Here is a 22,776-nt window from a genome sequence, read left to right as displayed (position 1 = left end):
ACATCTGCACGAACCCCGGCCTTTCGAATCATGTCTTCAAAGAGTCGAAGCGGAAATAAACATAGAGATAGGTCTGCCGCTAGGTGGTCCAGCTGTCGGCCCATCGGCATGGGCGACCCACCATGGCAGACCGGACGGACAACCCTGCCGGGCTGCCGGGTCCCGGCTGGCGGTAACCATGCCTGTGGGTGCTTGATATGCACAGCGGCAACATGTACTGGGCCTCCGCAGCTGGTTCGCATGTCGATGTTGCTTTGGTCTCACAGGGACCCTCTGATCCATGTGTCTTGAACTACTGCAACCTTGTTCCTCTCTGGGGGGCACATAGGTGTCAAAAGCGGTGCGGCGTCACGTGTGGTTTTCGACCGCAGCAAGCGTTATCCCAGTCTGTAGATACAGGTGTTGGCAGTTGCTTTCCTCGTGTTCAGGTGTCTCTTGAGGATCAAAGAGTTCCCATTCTTGCGCCCGCCGTTGAGAAGCAGTCTACGAAAGTGGCGGCCAACAACAGAAGGAATGCCAAGGCTCCAAGCAACCATACTACATAATTACGAACTTTATCGGGAAACCTCAGGACACCACTCGTATCTGGGGTGGCGATAAACTTACATGAACATCAGTCATGCTCGCCAAGTCGGGCAACAGAACGTGTCTCAACAACGGGTGCAACTCGCAGATGCAGACAGCAATGCAGCACCCCAGCTGTGCGGACGAAGAAGATTCGAAAAGGCTTCTAGGCTGGCCCACGGCCAATGCCACCAATGTCAAAAGATCCAATAGCGCGTGAGATTGTTTGACACGCGCTTCATCTGGCAGGCGAGCAGGCGAATGTGGCGTGCCGCTGCTGCAGACGACTGCGCTGTTGAACGAGCCAGGGCCGGCTTGCAACCCCCTTGCAGGACCATCGCCGAGGCATCGCCCAGCCAAAATGAGCCGGCTTGGCCTCGCGAAGGGGTGTGGTCTCTCCTGGCCTACGAAGCGAGCACGTGGATTCGATCGCGGCGAACGGGTGTGGGCGGGCCAGCCGGGGAGGTGGGGGTCGCGGTCTTGGTTGGACCTGGACCCAGATGGGAAGAAGAAGAAAATTGTCACGGATGGCATGTGGACTTCAATCCGAAAACTCGGGTCGCCGAGAACTTGCCGTGTCATCTCCAGGGAGTCTGGACACGGCTGGAAGGCGTCAAGCTTTGCCAATACTGCGGCATGCAGCCATCACATCCTTCTGCGCCTGACACTGGAGCGCCGAGATTCTTGTCATCAGGGAGGCGGAAAGCTTGGTTCGATTGTCAGCCTGTAGCAAGCCTTGCCTGCGCTTTGCCAATGCTGTGGCATGTATTCCGTTCCTTCAGTCCCGATCGGCGGGTTCCAGAGGCTTGGGTGCGTCCTGGCATCGCGTACCCGACTTGGCGATGTGTTATTTCCATCGTCTCTGTAACGTCAGTCGTAAATTGGATATTGGAGAGTCGCAATTATGAACGTCAATGCATGGCATTCTGAAGAGAATTCGCCGGGTATCACTGTGCCCTTTTGGAAGATGAGGGTAAAAACACGTGTGACAGCTTCGAATGGAGGCAAATGGACGTGAACCAGGATGTAACCATAACGTGTCCCAGAGGGCCGGAGCAATTAGGAGCTCTCCGGCCTGCCGCGGTAGACTAGTCATAGGCTTGGAGCGACAACGCTTTACTCCGTAGTTCACTTTGGCCGCGACATTGCGGGCGGGCGGCTTTTCCTCCATACGGGACCGAGTCGGGTCGTGGATTTCGCGGAAATCAGCTCACTGACGAAGGATTTGTCAAACCGAACAACTCATGCGTCCTCGGTCACGATTGGGCATTCTTGGCCTCAGCTAGAATGCATCGCAACGTCGGCCAGCCAATACGGACACCGGGTTTGCCTATTCTGCTGAGTCGAGGCGTCGGTCGTTGGTCATACTACGGGGCTATACCAAACCGGGCACCGAGGCGCCAAGAGTTGGTTGCGCAGATATGGCGACAGACTTTTCGCAACGTGCTTGGGACACGCATTCCGGGTGGTCAAGAGAGACACCGGGCTAAGCGTTGATCGGAGGGGTATTGGGCGACAGTGGCTGAGTGGGAAGGAAAAACCCCGTACAGGACGGGCCTAGCTGCGATCCAAAGGAGAAACATTTCATGTTGGTGGATACGGAGAAACGAGAAAGCCTCAAAAGGACCGGAGAGGCAAACCCTTATCGGTAGGTCGAGCGTCAGTCGGAGGAGGCGTGCGTGGGGTCTTTCGTCGGTGGTAACGCTGTTTCTCATACTTTGAGCAGAAGAGTCGTGTGCAACATCAGCAACAGGACGGCGTAGCAACAAGCAGAGACGAACATGCCAAGACTAGGAGGGCTTGGCGCTCTCTTAATATGCTCCTCGAGGAGCAGGGGGTTTGAGACCAAGTCAAACAACCGTAGCGAAGAGATGCCACACGTGGAGGGGCAACGACTCATGATTCGCCAACTCCAGATGCCCCCAATCTTTGCGGGATGAGATTCTTCGCCCAAATAAAGCTTGCTGGGTGGATCCGAACTAGTATGCTAGGGATACCGACATCTTGGCACGCTAACCCCATCTATCATCCTTGATGCATCCATCCCGTCCAGTCTACCAGCCGTCCATCGGGCTAGTTCATCGACCACGGACAACCATGTGGGAGAGGCGTCTCTTTACGAATACCGCAGTTGAGGACTCGAGACGAAGAGGGGAACATGGTTCAGCAACTGAACCTGGAGAGACATTGGGGGGGCATGGGCATGGGGTGTGGGCAGAGTCTTTGGAGTCAGAGTTTGGTCTCTGCATCCGCTGATGGCCGCCACGCCCTCGTTCTGCGGTAAACCAGCATCCGCCAAGCAGACACATATAAGGTCTATCGTGTGCGCTCGTCCCTCATCGTAATCGCCTTGTGTGTCTGTCCTGTTCCTCAGCAAGCGCCCCCTTCCCCTCATTCCTCGAGACCAACAACACTTCTGCTCGCAAAGCCACAGCCAAGCGGCAGTCAGTCACAATGGCGCTCGATCAGTACACCTACGTCTTTGCCATTGGCACTTTTTTTGCCATGCTTGACGCATACAACAACGGTGCTAGTAAGTAACAACTCCGATCCGGCTGGTCAAGTTGCTTGTGCAACGGAAAGTGGCCTCAGTGCCCGCCCCTCCACCGATCTGCACGCGATGAGATAGACTTTCAAAGGCTGACTCGCATGAACCTTCAGACGATGTTGCAAACGCTTGGGCGACCAGTGTGTCGTCGCGATCCATTACCTACAGACAGGCCATGATCTTCGGCACCATCTTCGAGATGCTTGGAGCCATCACCGTCGGTGCCCGTACTGCCGAGACCATCAAGAACGGCATCATCCCCAACTCCGCCTTCAACGACAATGCCGGTGTCCAGATGCTCGCCTTCACCTGCGCCCTCGCCGCTGCCTCTTCCTGGGTCATGTGGTGCACGCGACACTCCGCCCACGTCTCCTCCACTTACTCTTTGATTTCCGCCGTTGCTGGTGTGGGTGTTGCTACCGCTGGTGCCGACAAGGTCCAATGGGGATGGAACAACGGAAAGGGTCTCGGTGCCATCTTCGCTGGTCTGGGCATGGCTCCCGCCATCTCGGGATGCTTCGGTGCCATCATCTTCATGCTCATTAAGCTCGTCGTTCACGTCCGCAAGAACCCGGTCCCTTGGGCTGTCTACACCTCGCCCTTCTTCTTCCTCATCGCCGGTACCGTCTGCACGCTTTCCATCGTCTACAAGGGATCACCCAACCTGGGCTTGAACAAGAAGCCCTCATGGTACGTTGCCGCCGTCACCATGGGAACCGGTGGTGGCCTCGCTATCATGGCCGCCCTCTTCTTCGTCCCCTTCGTCCACGCCAAGGTTATCAAGAAGGACTACACCATCAAGTGGTACCACTTCACCCAGGGACCCCTTCTGTTCAAGCGCCCCGCTCCCGCCGACGCTGAGCAGGCCAAGGTTCCCAACTACGCCGTCGTCCAGGAGGACGAGGAGGACGAGCAGCTTCCCCGCCACAACGAGTCTTCCCAGGCCTCCGACTCTGGCGACGAGCCTCTCAAGGAGAGCAAGGAGACCTCCATCCCCCACGAGAAGTCTTTGGCCGCCGCCGAGATTGGTCAGGGACCTTCCTACAAGCAACTCCAGGCTGAAGGTGAGGCCAAGCTGCACGCAAAGCTCCTCAAGAAGCGTGGTCCTCTCGGCTGGGCCATGCGCCTCCTCCGCGACAACCCTATGGGCCCCGGCCAGATCTACGAGTTCCACAACATGAAGATTATGCTCAAGCGCATTCCCGCCATGATCACTGTCGGTGCTCTCTACGGTCTCCACTACGACATCCACGCTGCCCAGACTGGTATTGCCGGTACTCCCGAGGGTGAGCGCATGAAGCGTGTTTACGGCGCCGCCAAGAAGTACCCCAACGAGGTCGAGCACACCTACTCTTTCGTCCAGATCATCACTGCCTGCACTGCCTCTTTCGCCCACGGTGCCAACGATATCGGTAACTCCGTCGGTCCCTGGGCTGTCATCTACTCTGCCTGGAGCACTGGTAACGCCGCTGCCGCCAAGGCTCCCGTCCCCGTATGGCAGCTTGCTGTCCTCTCTGCCACTATCTCTCTCGGTCTCATCACCTACGGTTACAACATCATGAAGGGTAAGCTACCGATTCAAGCACTATATTCGAACCATTCACTAACAAGAAGCAGTCATGGGCAACAAGATTACCTACCACTCCCCCAGTCGTGGCAGCTCCATGGAGATGGGTGCCGCCATCACCGTCCTCGTCTTCTCCCAGTTTTCCCTGCCTGTCTCCACCTCCATGTGCATTACTGGAGCTACCGTCGGTGTTGGTCTTTGCAACGGCACCCTCAAGGCCGTCAACTTCCAGCGTGTCGGCCTCTTGGTCTTCTCCTGGATCATGACCATCCCCGTTGCTGGTACCCTTGGTGGTGTCCTCATGGGTCTTTTCCTCAACGCTCCTCACTTCTAAATGCACTATACCCATTCCCAACTATAGGGAATACCTTTACTTGACTCATGTGTCGTCGCAACGTTTTACTAGATTTAATGTACATCAAAAAGGGGATTTGGCATAGCATAGACAGGATGGCAGTATGTCGCTAGCATCAAACAGAAGAATAATGACAAAGAATCATCACATTGACAACGGCCAAGTGCTTGGCGAAGTGAATGTGAAGAAGTGATATATGCAGTCCCCCTTCTCCGGTGATGGATCCGGTAATGATCCACCGCACACGGTGCTAGCGCTACTACACGGGCCGTCCCACGACACTTCGTTCACTCCGGCGCCTTTGAATGAACCGTAGATAGCTGCCTTGGTGAAGCCAGGTGCAATAGTCGCTTACTTATTTCAGATAGAAATAGAATCAGCCAAGAAAACAAAAAGATATTTCGTTGGCTATTGAGGATGCGTCGATGTTTGGATACTCCTCCGATTGACTTGAAACATTGGCATCGCAGCCCATGCTACTAAAGAAACACCGGGAGCATCGTGGTGCACATCATCCGGAACGATATCTTAATCAAGATAGTATAAGCTTAGCAAACTCAGATTCGGACCGCTGCAACTAACCGCAGAGCTGTCAGTAGCATTTTGAAATGCAATTGGACGTTGGATGGTTCTTGTTCGGAGGCATTGGGCAGCGCCAAGCTTTCATCGTGGCTATGCCAGCGTCACGGCTTCACACGGTCACACCTGCCAGCTGAAGTTGCCAAGCTCTTGCATCAGACTGCCAAGAATACCAAAGATATATCTTCTGGGGGGTTCTTCTCTCGGCAGTACGCGGCAGTTGACTCAATTGGCATTTGATCGCGTGATCTATGTCTCCTCGGGAGACAGCAATTCTTGGCACGACATTACCATGACAAGCATGTCCTGCGCTGAGGGTTGAGGACACCGCGATGCGTCCATTTTTCACTCGTGGGCTGACACGAAGTCAGAACAACTCGTCCTGCCATTGAATGCAGTGCCTCTATTTAGAGTGTCAAAGCCGTAATACTGTAGTAAAGAATGACGGAAGAATTTTCGCGTAATCCCCACACTAGTGATTCACCTGGTTTCCTGTCTTGAAGATCGCCTTGATACCTGTTGGAAGTTTTACATTTTAAATGGAATCGAAATCCTACCTCCGCTTCCAAAGTAATACAAAACTGAAAAGTCAATGGAGGCAAGCGTCTGAGGTCGACAGTGACATACCTCAGTCGCTATGTCTTCGTCAGAGGCATCAGTACCAACGGATGGTGGCTCGGTGGTATTCATCGGCGCAGGTGATGCAATTCTTGAACTCGAAGATACATAGTCCTGAGTACAAGAAATACAATTAAATTAGCTCAAGCAAAATATGTCCTCCACGGGCTATTGATTATCTCAAGTGTCCAAAAGGAGTCGTGGTGTTGAGGGTCGAAACTTTGCTGACATAATAATTCGTATTCGATACGGTCTTTTTGATACTGATCGCACCCTTTCCGCGATGCACACCCTGGTAGATACTCCGCAAAGATGACATTTCAAGAAGCTGATTGGAAAAAGAATTGAAAACCAGGCAAGATCAATGCGGACTGACCGAGAAGCTTGAGCTCTTCGACGGAATCGTCAATTTTCGCCGGAGGCCAGCAAACGTATAAAGGAGGTCGACGCTGACACAAGCCAGCGAACTCTGTCGCTCCAGACTGCCACTCCTTCATGTTCCAATTCACTCATTTGAAAATCGAAACCAACTCTTAGTCGATCTCTACTTGTTTCCATATCTTTACCCGAACCTCTTTCCAAGACCTACCTTACGGTCTTGCTGTACCGACTACGCCAGGCTCCACACGCGGCACGCGTCCATACAACCAGAATCCTTCTTCTGCAAGAGCATCATGGCGCAACGAGAGTGGAACAGCAGTCTCATGGATTGTTCCCCATGCGGCACTTGCATGATGGCCACGTGGTTGCCATGCTTGGGTCAGTAGATTTCAACGCAGTTGGGTCCATCAATCTAATGTACTGACGTGAACCCTGGCGGGCAGTTTTCGGAAAGACATCCGAACGCATGAGAGATCCCAACCTAACAAACTACTCACCTGTCAATGGAGAATGTTTTATGATATCCGCTCTAGGCTCTATTGGGTTTGGCTGGTTGTAAGGAATGCCCGTTTCCCAGACTCCCCCCGTTAGATTTGCGGGTTTCCACATGCCGAGCAAGCCTTGACCAGCTGCTAACTTCTCTTTTCCAAATGAAAGATATCTTATGAGCAAGCGAACCGACATCCGTCAGCAGTTTGGAATCGACGGCAGCGAGTGTGTCGACTGCTGTACGGCGTACTGGTGCCCTTGCTGCGTCCTGATTCAGCACGAGAATGAGGTGATAGGCCGAACCCAATACGCACCTGTTACTGAAGGCTACCAGTCTCAGGGAGACAGTATGAAAATGCAAGGAATGTAAATGGTTTCTGCGAGACGTTCAGATCGACTACGGCAGTTGAATACTGAATCATCGGTACGAGGCCTCAGTGGGGTTCCGCCGGGGTACGTGCATCAGGGGGGTTGAATGCTTGCTTATTATCAGGGTGAAGGATAGTCAGTTCCGGGAGGGGCACAGGGGGTAGGTAGTGTGTTAGTTTGATAAAGAAAGAGAGTAATAGAAGACCGCAAAGCCTTTTCGTTAAGAACGATCGTGGTTGGCTGGGTGTGTTATTGATGGACCCAGGCCATGACGTGTTTTCGTATTAATACGAAAATCTCTCACGCTTCATTCGTTTACGCAGCTCTCCCCCGGAAGAATGCGCTAGGCGCCTAGGCTCCAGCACGACCCGCCGCAGACGGAGGCCACAGACATGAGCATCTCACGGTACTTTCTTCAATGAGTGAAAAGTTGTTTCCGAACATAAATACGTCTTTCTCTTCTCTTTTCTAGCTCGTCTGGAGTTTGTCAAGCCGAATGGTCTGGTCGATGGCTCGGAGTCTGTGGATCCGAATTGTCATCTGCCTCACCCCACAGTCATCGCTATTGCCGAGCTTCGTCGACACTCTTAACGCGCCATCTGTACAGAGCGAACAGAACTCATTGGGCCCAGTCCTCATTGAAACAAGAAACAGCTAAACCAGCGATATGACTAGAGTCTACAGGTCTGTCCTGCTTTGAGAGGCAGATATTGAACTGATTTCCAATGCAGCAGAAGGATACATCACTGGAAGTCTCTGTGGCCGCTGGCCGCACGGCACCTCTTCAACAAAAACGAAGTTGCATCTGTTAGTGGAAGAGTCACCCACTGAGCCAAAGTTCGATTGCGGCCAACCGCCGCCTCCACAGCGGGGACTACCCTGTTTAGCATGTTTGGCATCACATGTGGCAGTGCCGTTCAGGGGAAGCTAGAGGCCTGTTGAGCCTTATTTAGCGGCGCCAACCGCCGCTTTGCCATGAGGTGGTTTCTTCAACCGCCGTCTTTCTCCTTGCCTGCTGCCCACCAGCGCAGTAAGTGTCGTTCTTCCATGTCAATGCGAACTTGAGAAATCTTTGCAATATCGAGTAGTTGAAATGAGCGAAACCAGCGCCTCAAATCCAAAACATGGCGACCCGGGCTGCACATGCACGACATGTCACGTCGCCAAGAGAAGATCCCACAAAAAATCACGAAACGGCTGCAAAAGTTGTAAAAGAAGAAGAATCAAGGTAAGCACACATCCTCCCCGGAAGGGGAATTCTTTTTTTTTTTTTTTTTTTTTTTTTTTCACTTTATAATTTTTTTGACCATTTTCTGACCTTCACATACATGTAGTGTGACGAAGTCAAACCTAGATGCGGGCAGTGCTTGAAAGCACTCATTACGTGCGAGTTCGCGCTTGTCGCTAGTCAACCGGACCCTCATTCAATACCAGAAACAACCCCCGAAGCAAACGCTGCTCTCCAGCCGAGGAAAAGGGGTCGCCCTCGCAAGAACTGGGACCCGGTTCTTCAAGGGCCGAGTCCTCCATACTCTAGCGTTGCCGACTCAGAATTGCCAGATATCATGAGCTTGGGGTCGACGCCCTGCGACTTGCCCCTCACTACAGACTGCCCGCCAACATTACCAAGTCCGATGTGGATGTGGACGGTTGATGATATGGAACTGCAGCATCACTACATGACTTCGGATGATCTTTGTCCTGGTGATTTTCGTCTCTGGCGAGAAAAGGTACCACGCCTTGCGTTCAGCAATCACTGCGTCCTGCATTTGCTGCTAGCAGTGTCTGGGTTACACCTAGCGCGACAAAGGTCTGATGAAGCAGCTCGTTTCGAATTAATTGCTGATGGGCATTACTCTATTGGTCTTCGCCAAATCATGGATATTCTACCCAACTTGAACACAGAGAATGCCGGGGCGCTGTATGTAGCCTCAACGCTGGTCTGCTCGTATAGTTTTGCACAACGGCCAAGCCCGGGTCATCTTCTCATTATATCCGATGGCGCAGAAGTAGCATGGTTTGAACTTTTGCGGGGAGTTAGGATGGTTGTGGAAACGATTGGTTTCCATGCCATATTCGCTGGTGTCCTGGGACCGATGCCGACAGAGCAACCTGAGGAGGAGCCACCCGCAGAGAAGATGACAGAGAGACTTGTCGAGTGGGAACCGGCTGTACGCAGGATCTCCGACCTAATAGCTGTGACTAATGGCCAGAACTCACGGATTTACGAGAAGGTGGTGACCGATCTGTCCGAGTGCTTTGCCAAAACCTTTGGCACCGCGCAAAAGCCACGGCATGCCTTTGATGGAAAGATGGAAATTATCATTGCGTGGGTTTATCGCATGGAGGACGAGTTTGTGGAATGTCTCAAGGAGAAGAAACACGTCGCGCTTCTGATCTTGGCGCATTTCGTTGTTCTCCTCAAGACACTGGACTGGCTATGGTACATGGATGGCTGGGCCAGTCACATTCTTCATGGGGTCGCTTTGTACTTGGGTCCAGAGTTTGCAGACTTTCTGCGGTGGCCGAGGGAGGAAATAGAGAGGTTGAATGAGGAAAAGAGACGGAGAGCATCGGCATAATACAATGATATCAATTTGGTTGCATCGTCGGATGTTCTATATGCAACTGCAGGCTGTCATTACAACATATATAGCCATCAAGTAACAGATTTACGTCTAAGTGTATGAAGAGTAACAAAGAATATGTCATGATATGCCATTCTGTGGTACGAGTTGTCCTAGGGATGAAAGTACGTTTTCCCTAGGATGTAACACCCGCCAAACGATTATCCGTCACACAGTAAACCCAAATCGCTGCGAAATTCGCACGCATGCAGAAATCATTTCGTTGTTTACTACGCGTTGTGAGAGTCGCCATCGCCACTCCAGCAAACATGCATAATATGATCGAGATATGACAGGTCGGAAAGGAACTCGCAGCATTTTGGCTATTCCCGCGCCCGATTGAGTGCAATATGCGACGGACCAATCATGGCCAGAAGTTGGTTCAGCTTCGCCCGAAATCTAATTACGCAACTGGACTCTTCACCGAAACCTCGGAATTCAGTTGGGGGCTGGCTCCGCCACCTTGGCACATTATCAAGTTCAGCTACTGTCAGCCCTGCTTGCAAGTAAGAGGCAGGAGTCATTCGCTATGGTAGTCAGCCCAGATCCTTCATAACATTCAGATAGCATACCATTCCAGTAAGGGGCATAGTGTCTCATTTATTCGCCCGGAAATGAGGCACTTGGAGCTGTAGTAGGCCTGCGGTATTGTCTCTTGTGGAGTCCCAAATTTCTATCTCAAAGCCGGGCATTTATCCTCATCACCGAACATACGGAACTGTTCACGATGAATGAAATGGCCTCTCTTAGGTCTGGTACCACACCGTGGTCGCCCTATCTTTGTGTGTAAACCACACCGCTGATTTTGTGTCACTCTGCTGAAAGTCTTTTATGTCAAATTTTCCTTACCTCTGCCCCCCGTAAGATCCGCTCCAAGAATGGCCCCCTCGGCCCCCTCGGCCCCCAATACAATCGGTTTTCTTAGCCGGGTGTGCCCATTCGCGCCACATGACCGCTGAACAACATCCAGGCACCGATCAATACCGAGATTTTTCTGCGACCACGGGAACATCTGGTGCTCTATATTACTGAGCTGACAGCGCCCTGCTTCCATTCCAAGGGACAACCAAACGATCATTCTTTCTGGTCTTGCACATTCTGATTGGCTGTTCTATTCTGGGACATCAACATAATTAGGCTTTGTTCTGGTGCTTGTTGGTGCAACTACCCGACCACAGCCCCCTGACCTTTGAAAATCTGAATAGTAGCAAGAGTCACAGCAAGCAGATCTCTTCGCCAAAACAATACTTTTTCAACGGTAGACTATCCTCAGCATGAAGTCGATGAAAGTTGCCATCATAGGCGCCGGTGCGTCTGGTCTTGTTACTGCCAAGTACCTAAGCCAGGCCAAGCAATATTTCGGCGTGCCTGAGATTGAAATTCGGATCTTCGAGCGGGAGAAAAGCATAGGAGGCGTGTACAGACACAAGGTATACGAGGATGCAGAAGTATGTATATGATATGTCACTCTGACCTCCTTATATCAAGCTTTGGTTCATTCTATTGCAACGCCCGTCATGGGAGAGAGTATGGATCAATCACACAATAGGCTGACTTTGGAGACAGATGGTTTCGTCCAAGTATCTGACGGCATTTTCGGACTTCAGAGTCGCCAAGGAGCTTCCAGATTTTCTTCCTATGGAAGAGTATGTGCGCTATCTTGAAGCGTACTGCACGAAGTTCGGACTCTGGGACTTGATCGAGACCCAGACTGAGATTGTTCAAGTGTTACGACTTACTCAACGCAGCCACAGAGTCTTCTACAAGCGTCATGTTGACAGAAGGCCTGGCGGTGATGACGAAGCCGGACCTGAAGGGTTGTCTTGGGACTGTGACGCAGTCGCTATCTGTTCTGGTTTGAACAATATCCCGTCGATACCTGCCATCAAGGGCTTGGAAAACGTGTCGTCTGTACTCCATTCTTCGGAGGTCAAAAGCAGACGTCAATTTGGCGAAAACACATCAGTGATGATTCTGGGAGCGGGCGAGACTGCCATGGATCTGGCTCACTTGGCCGTCACCTCGAACGCTAGGGAGGTGGTGATGTGCCACAAAGATGGGTTTTACTGCGCCAAGAAGGTATGTCACATGCAACCAGAAGCACAGTTGTTCATTTGGCTTACTTTGCCAGGTACTGCCAATCCCGATAGTGATGAGGGTTGTGAAGCCAGCTTCTTATCAGAAGCCAGTAGACACGGCCATCGCCAGTGTCCTTGATACAGCATACCTGCCAGCGAGACTACAGCATTCTCAACTTCCATGGTTCTTGTATGACAAGACGTTGAAGTTTCTTCATTTCATATCGGGGGGGACGCTCGCAGGTCCTGACCAATGGGTTGGCCAAATAGAAGGAGACCGGAATATCGCCGATTCCCGTGAGGTTACCCCAGCGGAAGCTCCTGACAACTCAGCTGACTGCAATAGTGTTTCTTGTCAAGTCAGATCGCGCACTCCCATATCTTAATGAAGGTCATCGCGCAACAGACCTTCTCTCCCGCATTCGAGCATTTGTGATGAATGTTGAGCTGAAGGATACCGGGGGAAGAAAGATTATGACCGCACCTTGGCCCATCTCGTTCACAAAATCCGGGACTGCAATCTTTCCCCGCAGTGAAAGACTCGACCAGAAGGAAGCGACTTCGAAGGTGTTGCGACCGGACCTGCTTGTGCTCGCTACAGGATATGTTCGCCGCTTTAGTTTCTTAGGGGAGGGCTACCCGAAACCAGATGATTTGAACATTCGTGGCATATGGAGACGTGGGGATGTCACGGCTGGCTTCATTGGATTTGTACGGCCTGGAATAGGTAAGTCATCCTGGAATCATCGTAGGCCCCGAAAAGATGCTTACTTGAATGCAGGCGCCATACCCCCGCTCGCAGAGTTGCAAGCACAGCTTTGGGTCTTCAATCTCCTTCGTCACAAGTATCAGCAGCAGATTCCCTCGCCTTCTGAGTACGTGGATTCTGTAGCTCACTACGAAATCGACTATGCACTCAAAGCACGAGGCGGGCATGATTTCTTCAAGACCAAGCACGGAGTTGAGCAGGAATCGTACGCGTACCAGCTTGCCCTCGATATGGGTGCCGCCCCAACGTTCACCTTCATGAGACGCCAGGGTTTCAAGGCGTTCTTGACATGGGCCATGGGATCCAACTTTAACAGCAAGTTTCGTCTTGTTGGTCCGTGGAAGTGGGAGAAGGGAGCTCTCGACATCATGCGCGGAGAGCTGTTCGATGTGGTGAAGCAGACCGGAGGCGGAGTGTGTAAGTCATCCCGACGGACTCATCGTTCGTGTTGAATTTCTCACTAACTCATCGCTCTCTCAGTCTTCACAACCTACACATTGATCCCGATAATTGTTCTTGGAGTTTTGACGATTGTTCTGCATATGATCGCTGGCGTTCTCCGGCTGATGGGTATGGAAGAAAGGGCGAAAGTTGTTTTGGGTTCTGGAAACGTTCCCAGACGCGAAGGCGATGATTGAGTGGGATTGACCAATGAACTGGCGCATGCCATCATGCTGACGCTCGTAACTTGTTAAACAGCCGGGTGTTAAATATATGCTCTTGATAAATGAAATTGCATGTCCGTTTCGTGGCGGCGTCTGAAGTGAAATGTGACAGTTCGGACGATCGTAAGTGATGCCCGGGCAGGTAAGGTAGGTGGGTTAGTTCAGGGGCTCTCACAAGGTTCCAGCGGCGCACTCACTAGAATTGCCCCGCGCGGGGTACCTGAGTGACAAGGCGAACTGCTAACTTTCGATTGGCCTCTGCTGATTTTCCCGATAACGATAAGCCTAATTGGCGCTTCACCCCAACCAACTTCTTTTTTTCTTTTTTTTTCTTTTTTCCCTTGTCGCAAAGGCTTCCGTCGGCTGAACCACCAACACCACCACCTCGCCTGGTGAACCTGCGTCGCAATCATGTACTCCCTCGTGAAGCCAAACCAATGGGTGTCCATAAAGCTTTTATCGGAAGATACGAAGGTCTTGCAGATCGTCCCGAACACGTTCGTCCTCAGCTTTGCGCCTCTCTCGTCTCCGACCTCAGCTAATGGCCTCCAGGACCATCTCCCTGGGCAAACTCGGCTCCTTCCCGACAAACCTCGTAATTGATCGACCTTACCACCTCACCTACGAGATTCAAGACAAGCGCGAAGGCGAGTCTTACAGCAGACTACGAGTTGTTCCCCCGAGCGAGATCCACGCCGACGCCCTCGCCGACACGACCGCAGAGCCTGCTGAAGAAGATGGCGTCAACCTCGAGAACGTGATCGCTGCCCCAGACGGCGCCGAGTTTGCCGTCGTTGATAACGAGAGTGGCGATGTTGTCGCCCGATCCCGCCGCGAGATCATCGACGAAACTGCCCGTCAGACCTTGACCACCGAGGAGATTGAGCAGCTGAAGCAGGGCAACACCGACGCCGGCAAGGACATCATTGCGAAACTGCTCTTGTCGCATACCGCCATTGACCAGAAGACGTCGTTCTCCCTGGCCAAATATAAGCTTTTGAAAACGAAGAAGTACATCCGCCGCTTCACGATACAGCCGCTGGACACTTTGACACTGGGCAAGTGGTTGCTGGAGGAGAAGGATGCCGGCAAGGTTCTTGAGATGAGAGAGGAGATGATGGGTCTGCTGGGCTGCTGGGCTAACGTCCATTTCGGCGGGCTTCCTCCCACAGACAAGCCAGAAATGGTGACGGCTGACGGCTCCGGTATGCTGGACAAGTCAGAAATCTGTGGCCGGTGGCTCGTGGTGGATGACACTGCGGGTCTTGTTACCGCTGCTATGGCTGAGAGGATGGGGATCTTGCACCAGAGCGAAACTGAAGAGGACGAGAATTCCGAGGAGAAGAAGGGCGGCGCCGATGCCGACGTAACCGCAGACAAGCCCGCAGAGACCACGACAAATACGGAGCAGACGAGCGCAGATGCTGCCCCTGTGGACACTACGAAGCCCGACGAGGCCATGCCCGACGCATCTGCGGTCAACAATGGGGAGGAGCAGGAGCAACAAGCTCCTCGCAAGAGGCACCCACCCCGCCGCGACGACTTCGAGTCTATCTTCGCTCCGACAAACACCATGACCCTCATCCATCCCAACAGCCAACCGAACCTCGCTCTCCTCAAGTACTACAACTTCGACAGCACAAACCCGAACCCACCGCACCCCCTTCACCCCCTGGCCACCAACCTGCTCCCCATCTCCTGGCTGCAGTTGCTGGAGCCCGAGGAGGACGTCACATATTCCACGCCGCCCCCCGATGTCTCCGACGAGGTGCTTCACTCCTGGAAGGCTAACCGCCGAGGAAACTACCACCGCAAGCGTAGACGCTGGGCTCGCACCCGCTACATTGTCGACTCTACACGCGCGGGCGGCTTCTCCGGCCTCGTGATTGCTACCACGATGGACATTGTCTCCGTCTTGCGCCACACTCTGCCCCTCTTGGCTGGCGGAGCTCCCATTGCGATATACTCGCAGAGCATTGAGCCCTTGACCGAGCTCGCCGACTGCTTTAGCATCGCACGTCGTGCGGGTTGGTCGTCGAACCCCCCTGCGGAGGCGGTTGGCAAGTCTCTTCAGGAGCTGGAGCGCTGGGAGGGCTCTGATGATTTTCCGATCAACCCGACTCTGCTTCTGGGCGCCAACGTGCAGACGAGTCGCGCGAAGCGCTGGCAGGTGCTCCCTGGGCGTACGCATCCGTTGATGATGGGTCGTGGCGGAGCGGAGGGCTATGTGTTTACAGGCTGGAAGGCGGTGCCAGCGGAGGGCAAGGTCGAGGCCCGCGGAAAGTTCAAGAGAAGAAAGACGGAGGCATAGAGACACATGGCTAGAGAATGTGACGGTTACGTGGAGTACAGAATACACGCAACACGGTGGATGCGGGGCGAACAGGGAAAACATGGCAGCTTGCATATAGATACCCTGGCATCTCCATTGAGGCTTTCAGAGCCGTATGAGAGTATAATGGCATCATCTTTGGCCCGGTCGCTCTAAAGTCAAACACGTAAAATGAGTTCTTCCTGATGGTCGTCATCCCCCTGAGACTTTTTGATATTGAACAGCCTCTTTACAGCGCCTTGCCCATGAACTTTCTCTTGGTGAAGCTCAGCCACCACTTGCTCGGCTTTCCATCACCGCCCTCGTCAAAGACCCTCGCCAGTAAGCGCGCCGCCAGCTCCTGACGGACCTGGGACATGTACTGTCGGAGCTGCTCGGCGTCTTGTCTGTCGCGGGGAGGCTCGTACATCTAGCGGTGAGTTGTCAGTGGATGAAGCGGGAGTGGGTCATTTTAGCAGTGTGTCGCACCTGGTTGAGGGGAAAGGCCGGGTCGCCCGGAATGGCAAAGTTGGTGTCGAGGGCGAGGTTCAGGACATCCTTGGTAGCATCGCGGACACCAGCGCTGGGCTTGATCTTGGTCAGGCAGTCACTGACGAACCAGATGCCGTAGACAAGCAGACGGTCGGCGGGGCCCTGGATCTCGAAGTTGCGGAAGAAGGTGTTGGCGCGGAAGAGGGCGAGGACCTCGTCGAGGATGTCGTAGCTCTCGCTGTCCGGGTCGGGAGACTCGTTGGCAGGCAGAGGAGGGTTCGGGAAGGGGAGGGTGTAGGCAGGACCGCGGGTCTTTGTTCGGAGTGGCAGAAGAGGGAAGTTGCCTATTAATCGAGGGACATTGGGGTCGGCATTGAACATGGAGTTGTAGGCCTGGATGGGTGTATCGTCAGCTTCGGTTCATGCCCGGGGGTGAGCTCCAAGGAAGCTAGCAATCGATGGATGATGGGGGAGCGGTGCCGTTTCATCCACCATGCTTGAGCTGGATGGCAGTTGGAAGATGATTGGACATACCGGCATTTTGACAGCTTCGTGACCAGGAGATTGGTCCGGTCGGTAGTGAAGCTGGTCGTGATGGTTGGTTGGGCGCAATATAGGGAGACGTCAACTGAGGCACGAAGCAGCGGCCGATGGAGGAGTGGTGGGGCTTGACTGACGTCCACCGCACCTGTGCTCTCACTGCACCGCCAGCGGTGCATTGACCTCAGCTTCCTGTTCACTGCTTCAGCCATCAGCCGTGGGGGGAAGGTGGCGCAGGTGTACGACAATCACGTGACTAGTCAAGTCACGGGATTCTTGCTTGATGATGACTCAGGCTGCTGCTCCCTGTCATCAGCAGACGCCACACGGGCCACCTCACGGGCCAAGGCACAGGCCACCATCTAAGCGAGGGGGCTGGTGCCTGGGATCACATGACTTCGCTCATCCGGCGTGTCAGGTTGTTGGCGTTGACCAGGCCCGGCAGGGTGGCAAGTCGCGCCCTTTCGCTCCCCGTCCAGCAGTGCTTGCAGCGGAGCGGGGCGTGGCTGCAGGCGAAGCGGTGACAACGCTGTCACCGTCACCACCAACAAGGTCTCCCTACCGTTGTATAGGGCAAGTCTGGCCCGTTTTCGGGGGCCCGGGGCGCTTTAGGCAGGCAGGCACCACTGACACCCTCACCTCCAGGTGCTTCCTGCCATTCCCAGTTTTTCTTTAATCTGGGTGGTCAGTCGTGGTCACCATTGATTGTTATTTGACTCGCGCATCCCGCGTTTCAGCAGTCACTGCTCTCCCACGATCAACCCTTTTTCCCTGCTATTCCACCTTCAGCCCCCATCAACCGCCTCAGCTCCACCAACTCCGTCACACATCAACCAGCGCATCGATCGCATCGCCTCTTTTCTCTTTCTCCCGTCCTCGCTCCCTCCGTCGTGCGCCCCCCTCTTCTCTCCGAGCGAAGCACCACCCCGGATTGCGAGAATTTCTTTTTTTGCGGCGCTGGCTTCAAACGCATCGTCGATCTCAACAGATTTGCGACGCATACCGACGCTACTCAAATACCTTGGTCACGTCGCATACAAGACGGGTATTCTCCGACCATTTGCGGATCGACTCCTCTTTTCTCTTTCGCTTTCCCACTGCGACTCTCAAAAAACCGCGTCGCGCACCCTGTTCCGCCGACTAAACCCCCGGCTCCTGCCCTGTCAATCACCCACCACCACCGTCCACAGTCGCGTCCAACGTGGGATCCCCCAAGAGGCACAGAGGGCCCCCAAGAGGCCCCGAAAAGAACGAAAGGGAGTGCGCCACACATCGATGCTCATTTTAGAGTAAGACTATCCTTTCCATAGTTGTCGCCGCCGTCCTGTCCTACTCGCCGCTGTTGATTTTACCATCCCTTGCAACAACCCTCCTTTCTGCGTTTACTAGTATGCTAACAAGTGAAAAGATTAGTGTTCAATAGAAGCAGCTTCCTCGGACATCTGCGCAACACCGCCGATTTACCCATCGCCAAGATGGATCTCCCCAGCAGCGCGCCGACCGTTTCGACAATGTCGTCGCCAGAACCCATCCACGCCACCCCTCCCTCCTCAAGTCCCATTCCGACCATGACCGCGCCTGCGAAGCGCAAACGAACATGTCGCGTCTACAGTCCTGACGAAGGTTCCCTCTACGATCTCATGTGGGAACACGCCGGCATCTCTCTGTTCGTGCGCCCCATCTGCTGGACCGACTTGCACGTTCGCCTTCTCGATGCGCGATTTGTCGAACTTCCTCCTTCCAACACTCCAGTTCCCCCCCAGTCACCGCGCGGCACCCCCGTCTCGCCCTCAAGATGCCATATGAAGCCTTCTCCAGCGGCAACAACCTTGAGCCGCGAGCTCACCAACATGCTGGCCCCTGGATCCAACAGAACCTTCTACACCAACTCGATACGCACCGTCATTTCGACCCTCTATCCCGGCAAGTTGTCCCGCGCCAGGACACAGCTTGACCTCCACCATTATTTTGGTGGTCTGGTCTATCGTGATACTTGCCGCGTGCAAGTGGCTTGGGACGCGACACCGTCGCGTAGCGGCTCAATCGCCTCATTCGAATCAGCATCGACGCGTCCTGCCGAGTCTTTCGGTGTCCCTACAGGCACGAACGGCAGCAACGGAGCCAGCAGTGGAAATGCCAGCCAGCATCCGCCTTTTACTCAGCCAGTTCTGGCTTACATCGGTAAAGCGTCGGTTGCCGCAACACGGCGTAACATGTATCGCGTGATACCCGGCCCCAACCGTGCGTACAACGGACCAGTCGAGCGTTTGCAACAATTGCGATCCAAGATGTTCATCCCCCCCAACCCGAACCACGATCCTCTCTTGGTCGGTATCATTCTTGCCCTGGCGCAGCGGCGCTTCTATGGGGAGCCCAAGCCTACTGCGAATAAATGGTTCCCCTCAAAGCCCCTGTCTCTGGGGCTTGGAGAGCCAGAGTTCCACGACGTCACAGTTCACATCTTGACCAACGACAACGACGCATCCGAGTTCATTGTGTACAAGGGTGTGGTGACAGCGGAGCTGCTGCGCAAGTTCCACGAGCCAACCAAGAACCCCAGCGCCGGGGCTGGCAAGACACTTGCTGAGAGGATGGGGGAGGAGGCCAACGAGGGCGGCGGTATTCGCATCGAGTACACCAGAGTGCCAGTCTGGCCAATTTTAGGACTCAAGGAGCGGCTGGGCAAGGTTCTTGGGCAAGACATTGTCGGACACTTTGACGAGGACAACATGGAGACATGGGAGGAAGAAGCGGAACAGAGCAGCGACAAGCTCAAGCGACGCCGAGATCGCGAAGCCCTCGCCGAAGTGTTTAACGGCAGCTTCGAGGAAGAGGCACCCGACGGTATGCCTCTCAGTGGGAAACGGAGATGTTTAGTTGACGAGGAAAACGGGCAGGTGGGAGTAGTCGTCTAGAGACGTTGCATGGCGGCGATTTGATCTCTGCATAACGAAGCCACGAGGCGTTTAAAGATTGAGCATGGCATTTTCTCCAGTGCTGAGGGTCAGCAACCGGTCGAAGATACGGACATTTGACTCATTCAGCAGTCGGAGTTGTGGGAAAACAGTACAGTACATTGATGAGGGTTACGATTCAAACTTGTGTTTGGGATAGACGGATGAAGAGGCATCGGGCATTCAGCTACGGCTAGCGTCATGGTGGTTTTGCTTTTCGAGACGTGCGCAGGCAGATGGGAGGAGAGGATTCGGTATCCTCTTGGAAGAAAGAAGTGCTTGGCCGCTTGGCATTCAATAACTGAAACTTTGCGATGACAGCTGAAGACAACCTTGGAAAGGATAGCCGTGAATAACCTCGTGTGTTGTGTGCACTTACCTAACCAGAAACCAGCGTACAGACATGCGCTTTCCCGTATGCGACATGGCGTCGGCCCCCCTCCAGGCAGTCGGCCTCTGCCTGCCACCCACATGCCCCAAAAGGGCATTCGGCATCGTCCCCCCTCGGCTCCCGCTGGAGCAACGTCTGCCTGCGTTCCTGTCTTTGGGACCATATCTGGCTCAACTTTGATCACATCTCAGTGTTCTCTTAGCCCGTTCCGCGCCTTAACGCAGTCTTCCCGACATGCATGGCTGCACTGCGCAGCTGTCCGCGGTGGTGTGTGAGCGCGGCCAGTCGCCTGTCAGATCTGCAAATCACAAGATGACAGCGCTGTCACCCACGCTAGGTGCTTTCTTATTCTTCGGGAGGCACACGATCAGCGGTCCGCCGATTGGACTTGATCCCTTCACGTGCTTGTCTTTCGCGAGACTATTCCAGTTGAGCCTCACCCCCCCGCCGCGCTTGCCCTTAGTAGCTGTGGCCGAATCAGCGGGCGGAAGCACCATTGCAACGCTGTCTCTACAAGACAATGTCTTGTGCGGTCGGGGAACCAGCGGCCTTGAGAGGGAGACCGCTCCTCGACCCACGACCGACGACGATGTTTCTTCTGTTGGAATACTTGGTCCTTTGCTTTGCTCAAATACGGCACGTTTCCTCTCCAAATCCAACATCGCGACACCTGTCTATCTCTAGCTACCCTTGCAACCTGCCGCCAGAATGAAGTCTTTCTCTGTATTGATACTGGCATCTTTTGTGCTTCCGCCCTTAATTGCGGCCAACCCCGAGAACCACAAACACAATCCACGCGCTGCCCAACCTGCCGTCGATACCGGGGCTGGCACTTTTCTTGGACGAACGTTTGGCTCTGTTGAGACGTTCGCCGGTATTCCCTACGCCAAGCCGCTCATCGGTCCGCTACGGCTGAAACCCCTCAGAGGCTCAACGGGTCTTTAGGGACGTTCGACGCGTCTGGTACCGCTGCCGCCTGTCCACAGTTTGTGCTCTCTACCGATAGTCGCAATATCATTCTCGATGCCCTCGGATCGCTGCTCACGCTTCCGATATTCCAGCCCATCACCGGCCAGGAAGACTGTCTGACGGTGACCGTCCAACGACCAGCCGGTACTACTCCCAACTCTAAGCTGCCCGTAATGTTCTGGATCTTTGGAGGAGGCTTCGAATTTGGATCGACAGCTTCTTATAACGGCGCTAGCTTTGTTCGCGATGCGATCGACTTGAAGCAGCCGTTCGTGTTTGTTGGGGTCAACTATCGTCTAGGAGGCTTCGGCTTTCTTCCCGGGAGAGAAATCCTCCAGGACAGCGCCGCGAATCTCGGGCTTCTGGATCAACGGATGGCTCTGGAATGGCTCGCGACTAATATCGATGTGTTCGGGGGTGATCCAGACAGAGTGACTATCTGGGGCGAATCGGCCGGCGCAATTTCGGTGTTCGATCAGATGGCCCTGTACGATGGCGATAACAAGTACAATGGACGACCCTTGTTTCGTGGAGCAATCATGAACTCCGGAAGTGTTGTCCCAGCAGACCCTGTTGATTGCCCCAAAGGGCAGCTTGTCTACGATACTGTGGCTCGAGCTGCTGGTTGTTCTGATTCTGTCGATACACTGGAGTGTCTTCGATCCGTCAGCTACGAAACTTTCCTGAAAGCGGCTGCTTCTGTACCGAGTATTCTTTCGTTCGAATCGCTCGCTCTCGCATACGTCCCAAGACCGGATGGTGTCGTGCTAAGAGATAGTCCCGACATTCTGGCTAGGGATGGGCGGTACGCGGCTGTGCCCATGATCATCGGGAACCAAGAGGATGAGGGCACGCTTTTTGCCCTATTTCAGCCTACAGTCGCGACAACTTCCCAACTAGTCGACTATTTGTCCGATCTTTACTTCCACAACGCGTCTAGAGACCAATTAAATACCCTTGTCAGCACCTACGACCGCCGGATTTCGTCGGGGAGTCCGTTCAGAACAGGTATCCTGAACGAAATCTACCCTGGATTCAAACGAAGAGCGGCCATTTTGGGCGATCTCGTATTTACACTAGCTCGACGCTCGTATTTGAACGCAGCCAAGACAAGATATCCTTCGGTTCCGGTTTGGTCGTATCTCAACAGCTACAGCTACGGAACTCCTCTTCTAGGCACTTTTCACGCGTCGGACATCGTGCAGGTTTTTCTCGGGGTATTGCCGACGTTTGCGAGGCAAAGTACAAGGACGTACTATCTCAACTTTCTGTACAATCAGGATCCCAACATCGGCACAGGCGGCTATGCGAAGTGGCCAAAGTGGAGCGAGGATCACCAGCTTCTTTGGTTCTTCAGCGATCGCACGCAGTACTTGAAAGACGACTTCCGTGGCGACAGCTTCAATCTCATCTACAATAACATGGCATCGCTGCACTTCCGGGACAACTCAACAACCTTGCCTCGGTGGACACTATGAAAATCCCAGCCGTGGACAGCAAAATAGTGGTA

At 53.8% G+C, this 22,776-nt stretch overlaps 7 protein-coding genes across 7 annotated transcripts; 6 read left to right on the top strand and 1 right to left on the bottom strand.

Annotated features, from left to right (window-relative positions):
- Nucleotides 1-3,018: 3,018 nt before the first annotated feature.
- On the top strand, nucleotides 3,019-5,013 carry pho-4-2 (Phosphate-repressible phosphate permease pho-4; the record flags this gene model as incomplete). The annotated part of the gene is made up of 3 exons (XM_037317303.1): nucleotides 3,019-3,097; nucleotides 3,226-4,677; nucleotides 4,730-5,013. The coding sequence occupies 3 exons, from the start codon at nucleotides 3,019-3,021 to the stop codon at nucleotides 5,011-5,013; spliced, it is 1,815 nt and encodes a 604-aa protein (XP_037182536.1).
- Nucleotides 5,014-9,512: 4,499 nt separating this feature from the next.
- Nucleotides 9,513-10,052, top strand: CGCA056_v002043 (uncharacterized protein; the record flags this gene model as incomplete). Its single annotated transcript, XM_037317302.1, has 1 exon — nucleotides 9,513-10,052. One exon carries the CDS (start codon nucleotides 9,513-9,515, stop codon nucleotides 10,050-10,052), a length of 540 nt encoding a protein of 179 aa, XP_037182533.1.
- A 1,319-nt stretch (nucleotides 10,053-11,371) lies between these two features.
- FMO2 (Dimethylaniline monooxygenase [N-oxide-forming] 2) lies at nucleotides 11,372-13,582 on the top strand (the record flags this gene model as incomplete). The annotated part of the gene is made up of 6 exons (XM_037317301.1): nucleotides 11,372-11,545; nucleotides 11,664-12,176; nucleotides 12,229-12,472; nucleotides 12,522-12,902; nucleotides 12,957-13,361; nucleotides 13,425-13,582. 6 exons carry the CDS (start codon nucleotides 11,372-11,374, stop codon nucleotides 13,580-13,582), a joined length of 1,875 nt encoding a protein of 624 aa, XP_037182534.1.
- Nucleotides 13,583-14,020: 438 nt separating this feature from the next.
- On the top strand, nucleotides 14,021-15,920 carry trm6 (tRNA (adenine(58)-N(1))-methyltransferase non-catalytic subunit trm6; the record flags this gene model as incomplete). Its single annotated transcript, XM_037317300.1, has 2 exons — nucleotides 14,021-14,106; nucleotides 14,162-15,920. 2 exons carry the CDS (start codon nucleotides 14,021-14,023, stop codon nucleotides 15,918-15,920), a joined length of 1,845 nt encoding a protein of 614 aa, XP_037182531.1.
- Nucleotides 15,921-16,170: 250 nt separating this feature from the next.
- On the bottom strand, nucleotides 16,171-16,952 carry ARC18 (Actin-related protein 2/3 complex subunit 3; the record flags this gene model as incomplete). The annotated part of the gene is made up of 3 exons (XM_037317299.1): nucleotides 16,171-16,350; nucleotides 16,410-16,805; nucleotides 16,947-16,952. The coding sequence occupies 3 exons, from the start codon at nucleotides 16,950-16,952 to the stop codon at nucleotides 16,171-16,173; spliced, it is 582 nt and encodes a 193-aa protein (XP_037182532.1).
- Nucleotides 16,953-18,427: 1,475 nt separating this feature from the next.
- Nucleotides 18,428-19,867, top strand: CGCA056_v002039 (uncharacterized protein; the record flags this gene model as incomplete). The annotated part of the gene is made up of 1 exon (XM_037317298.1): nucleotides 18,428-19,867. The coding sequence occupies one exon, from the start codon at nucleotides 18,428-18,430 to the stop codon at nucleotides 19,865-19,867; it is 1,440 nt and encodes a 479-aa protein (XP_037183599.1).
- Nucleotides 19,868-21,005: 1,138 nt separating this feature from the next.
- Nucleotides 21,006-22,744, top strand: CGCA056_v002038 (putative secreted lipase; the record flags this gene model as incomplete). The annotated part of the gene is made up of 2 exons (XM_037317297.1): nucleotides 21,006-21,198; nucleotides 21,243-22,744. The coding sequence occupies 2 exons, from the start codon at nucleotides 21,006-21,008 to the stop codon at nucleotides 22,742-22,744; spliced, it is 1,695 nt and encodes a 564-aa protein (XP_037183598.1).
- Nucleotides 22,745-22,776: the final 32 nt, after the last annotated feature.

Source organism: Colletotrichum aenigma, assembly GCF_013390185.1.
Source record: "Colletotrichum aenigma strain Cg56 chromosome Unknown KSG_Cg56_contig02, whole genome shotgun sequence".
Taxonomy (NCBI): Eukaryota; Fungi; Ascomycota; class Sordariomycetes; order Glomerellales; family Glomerellaceae; genus Colletotrichum; species Colletotrichum aenigma.
The sequence above is the reverse complement of the archived record's forward strand: the minus strand, read 5'-3'. Positions and strand labels throughout refer to the sequence as shown.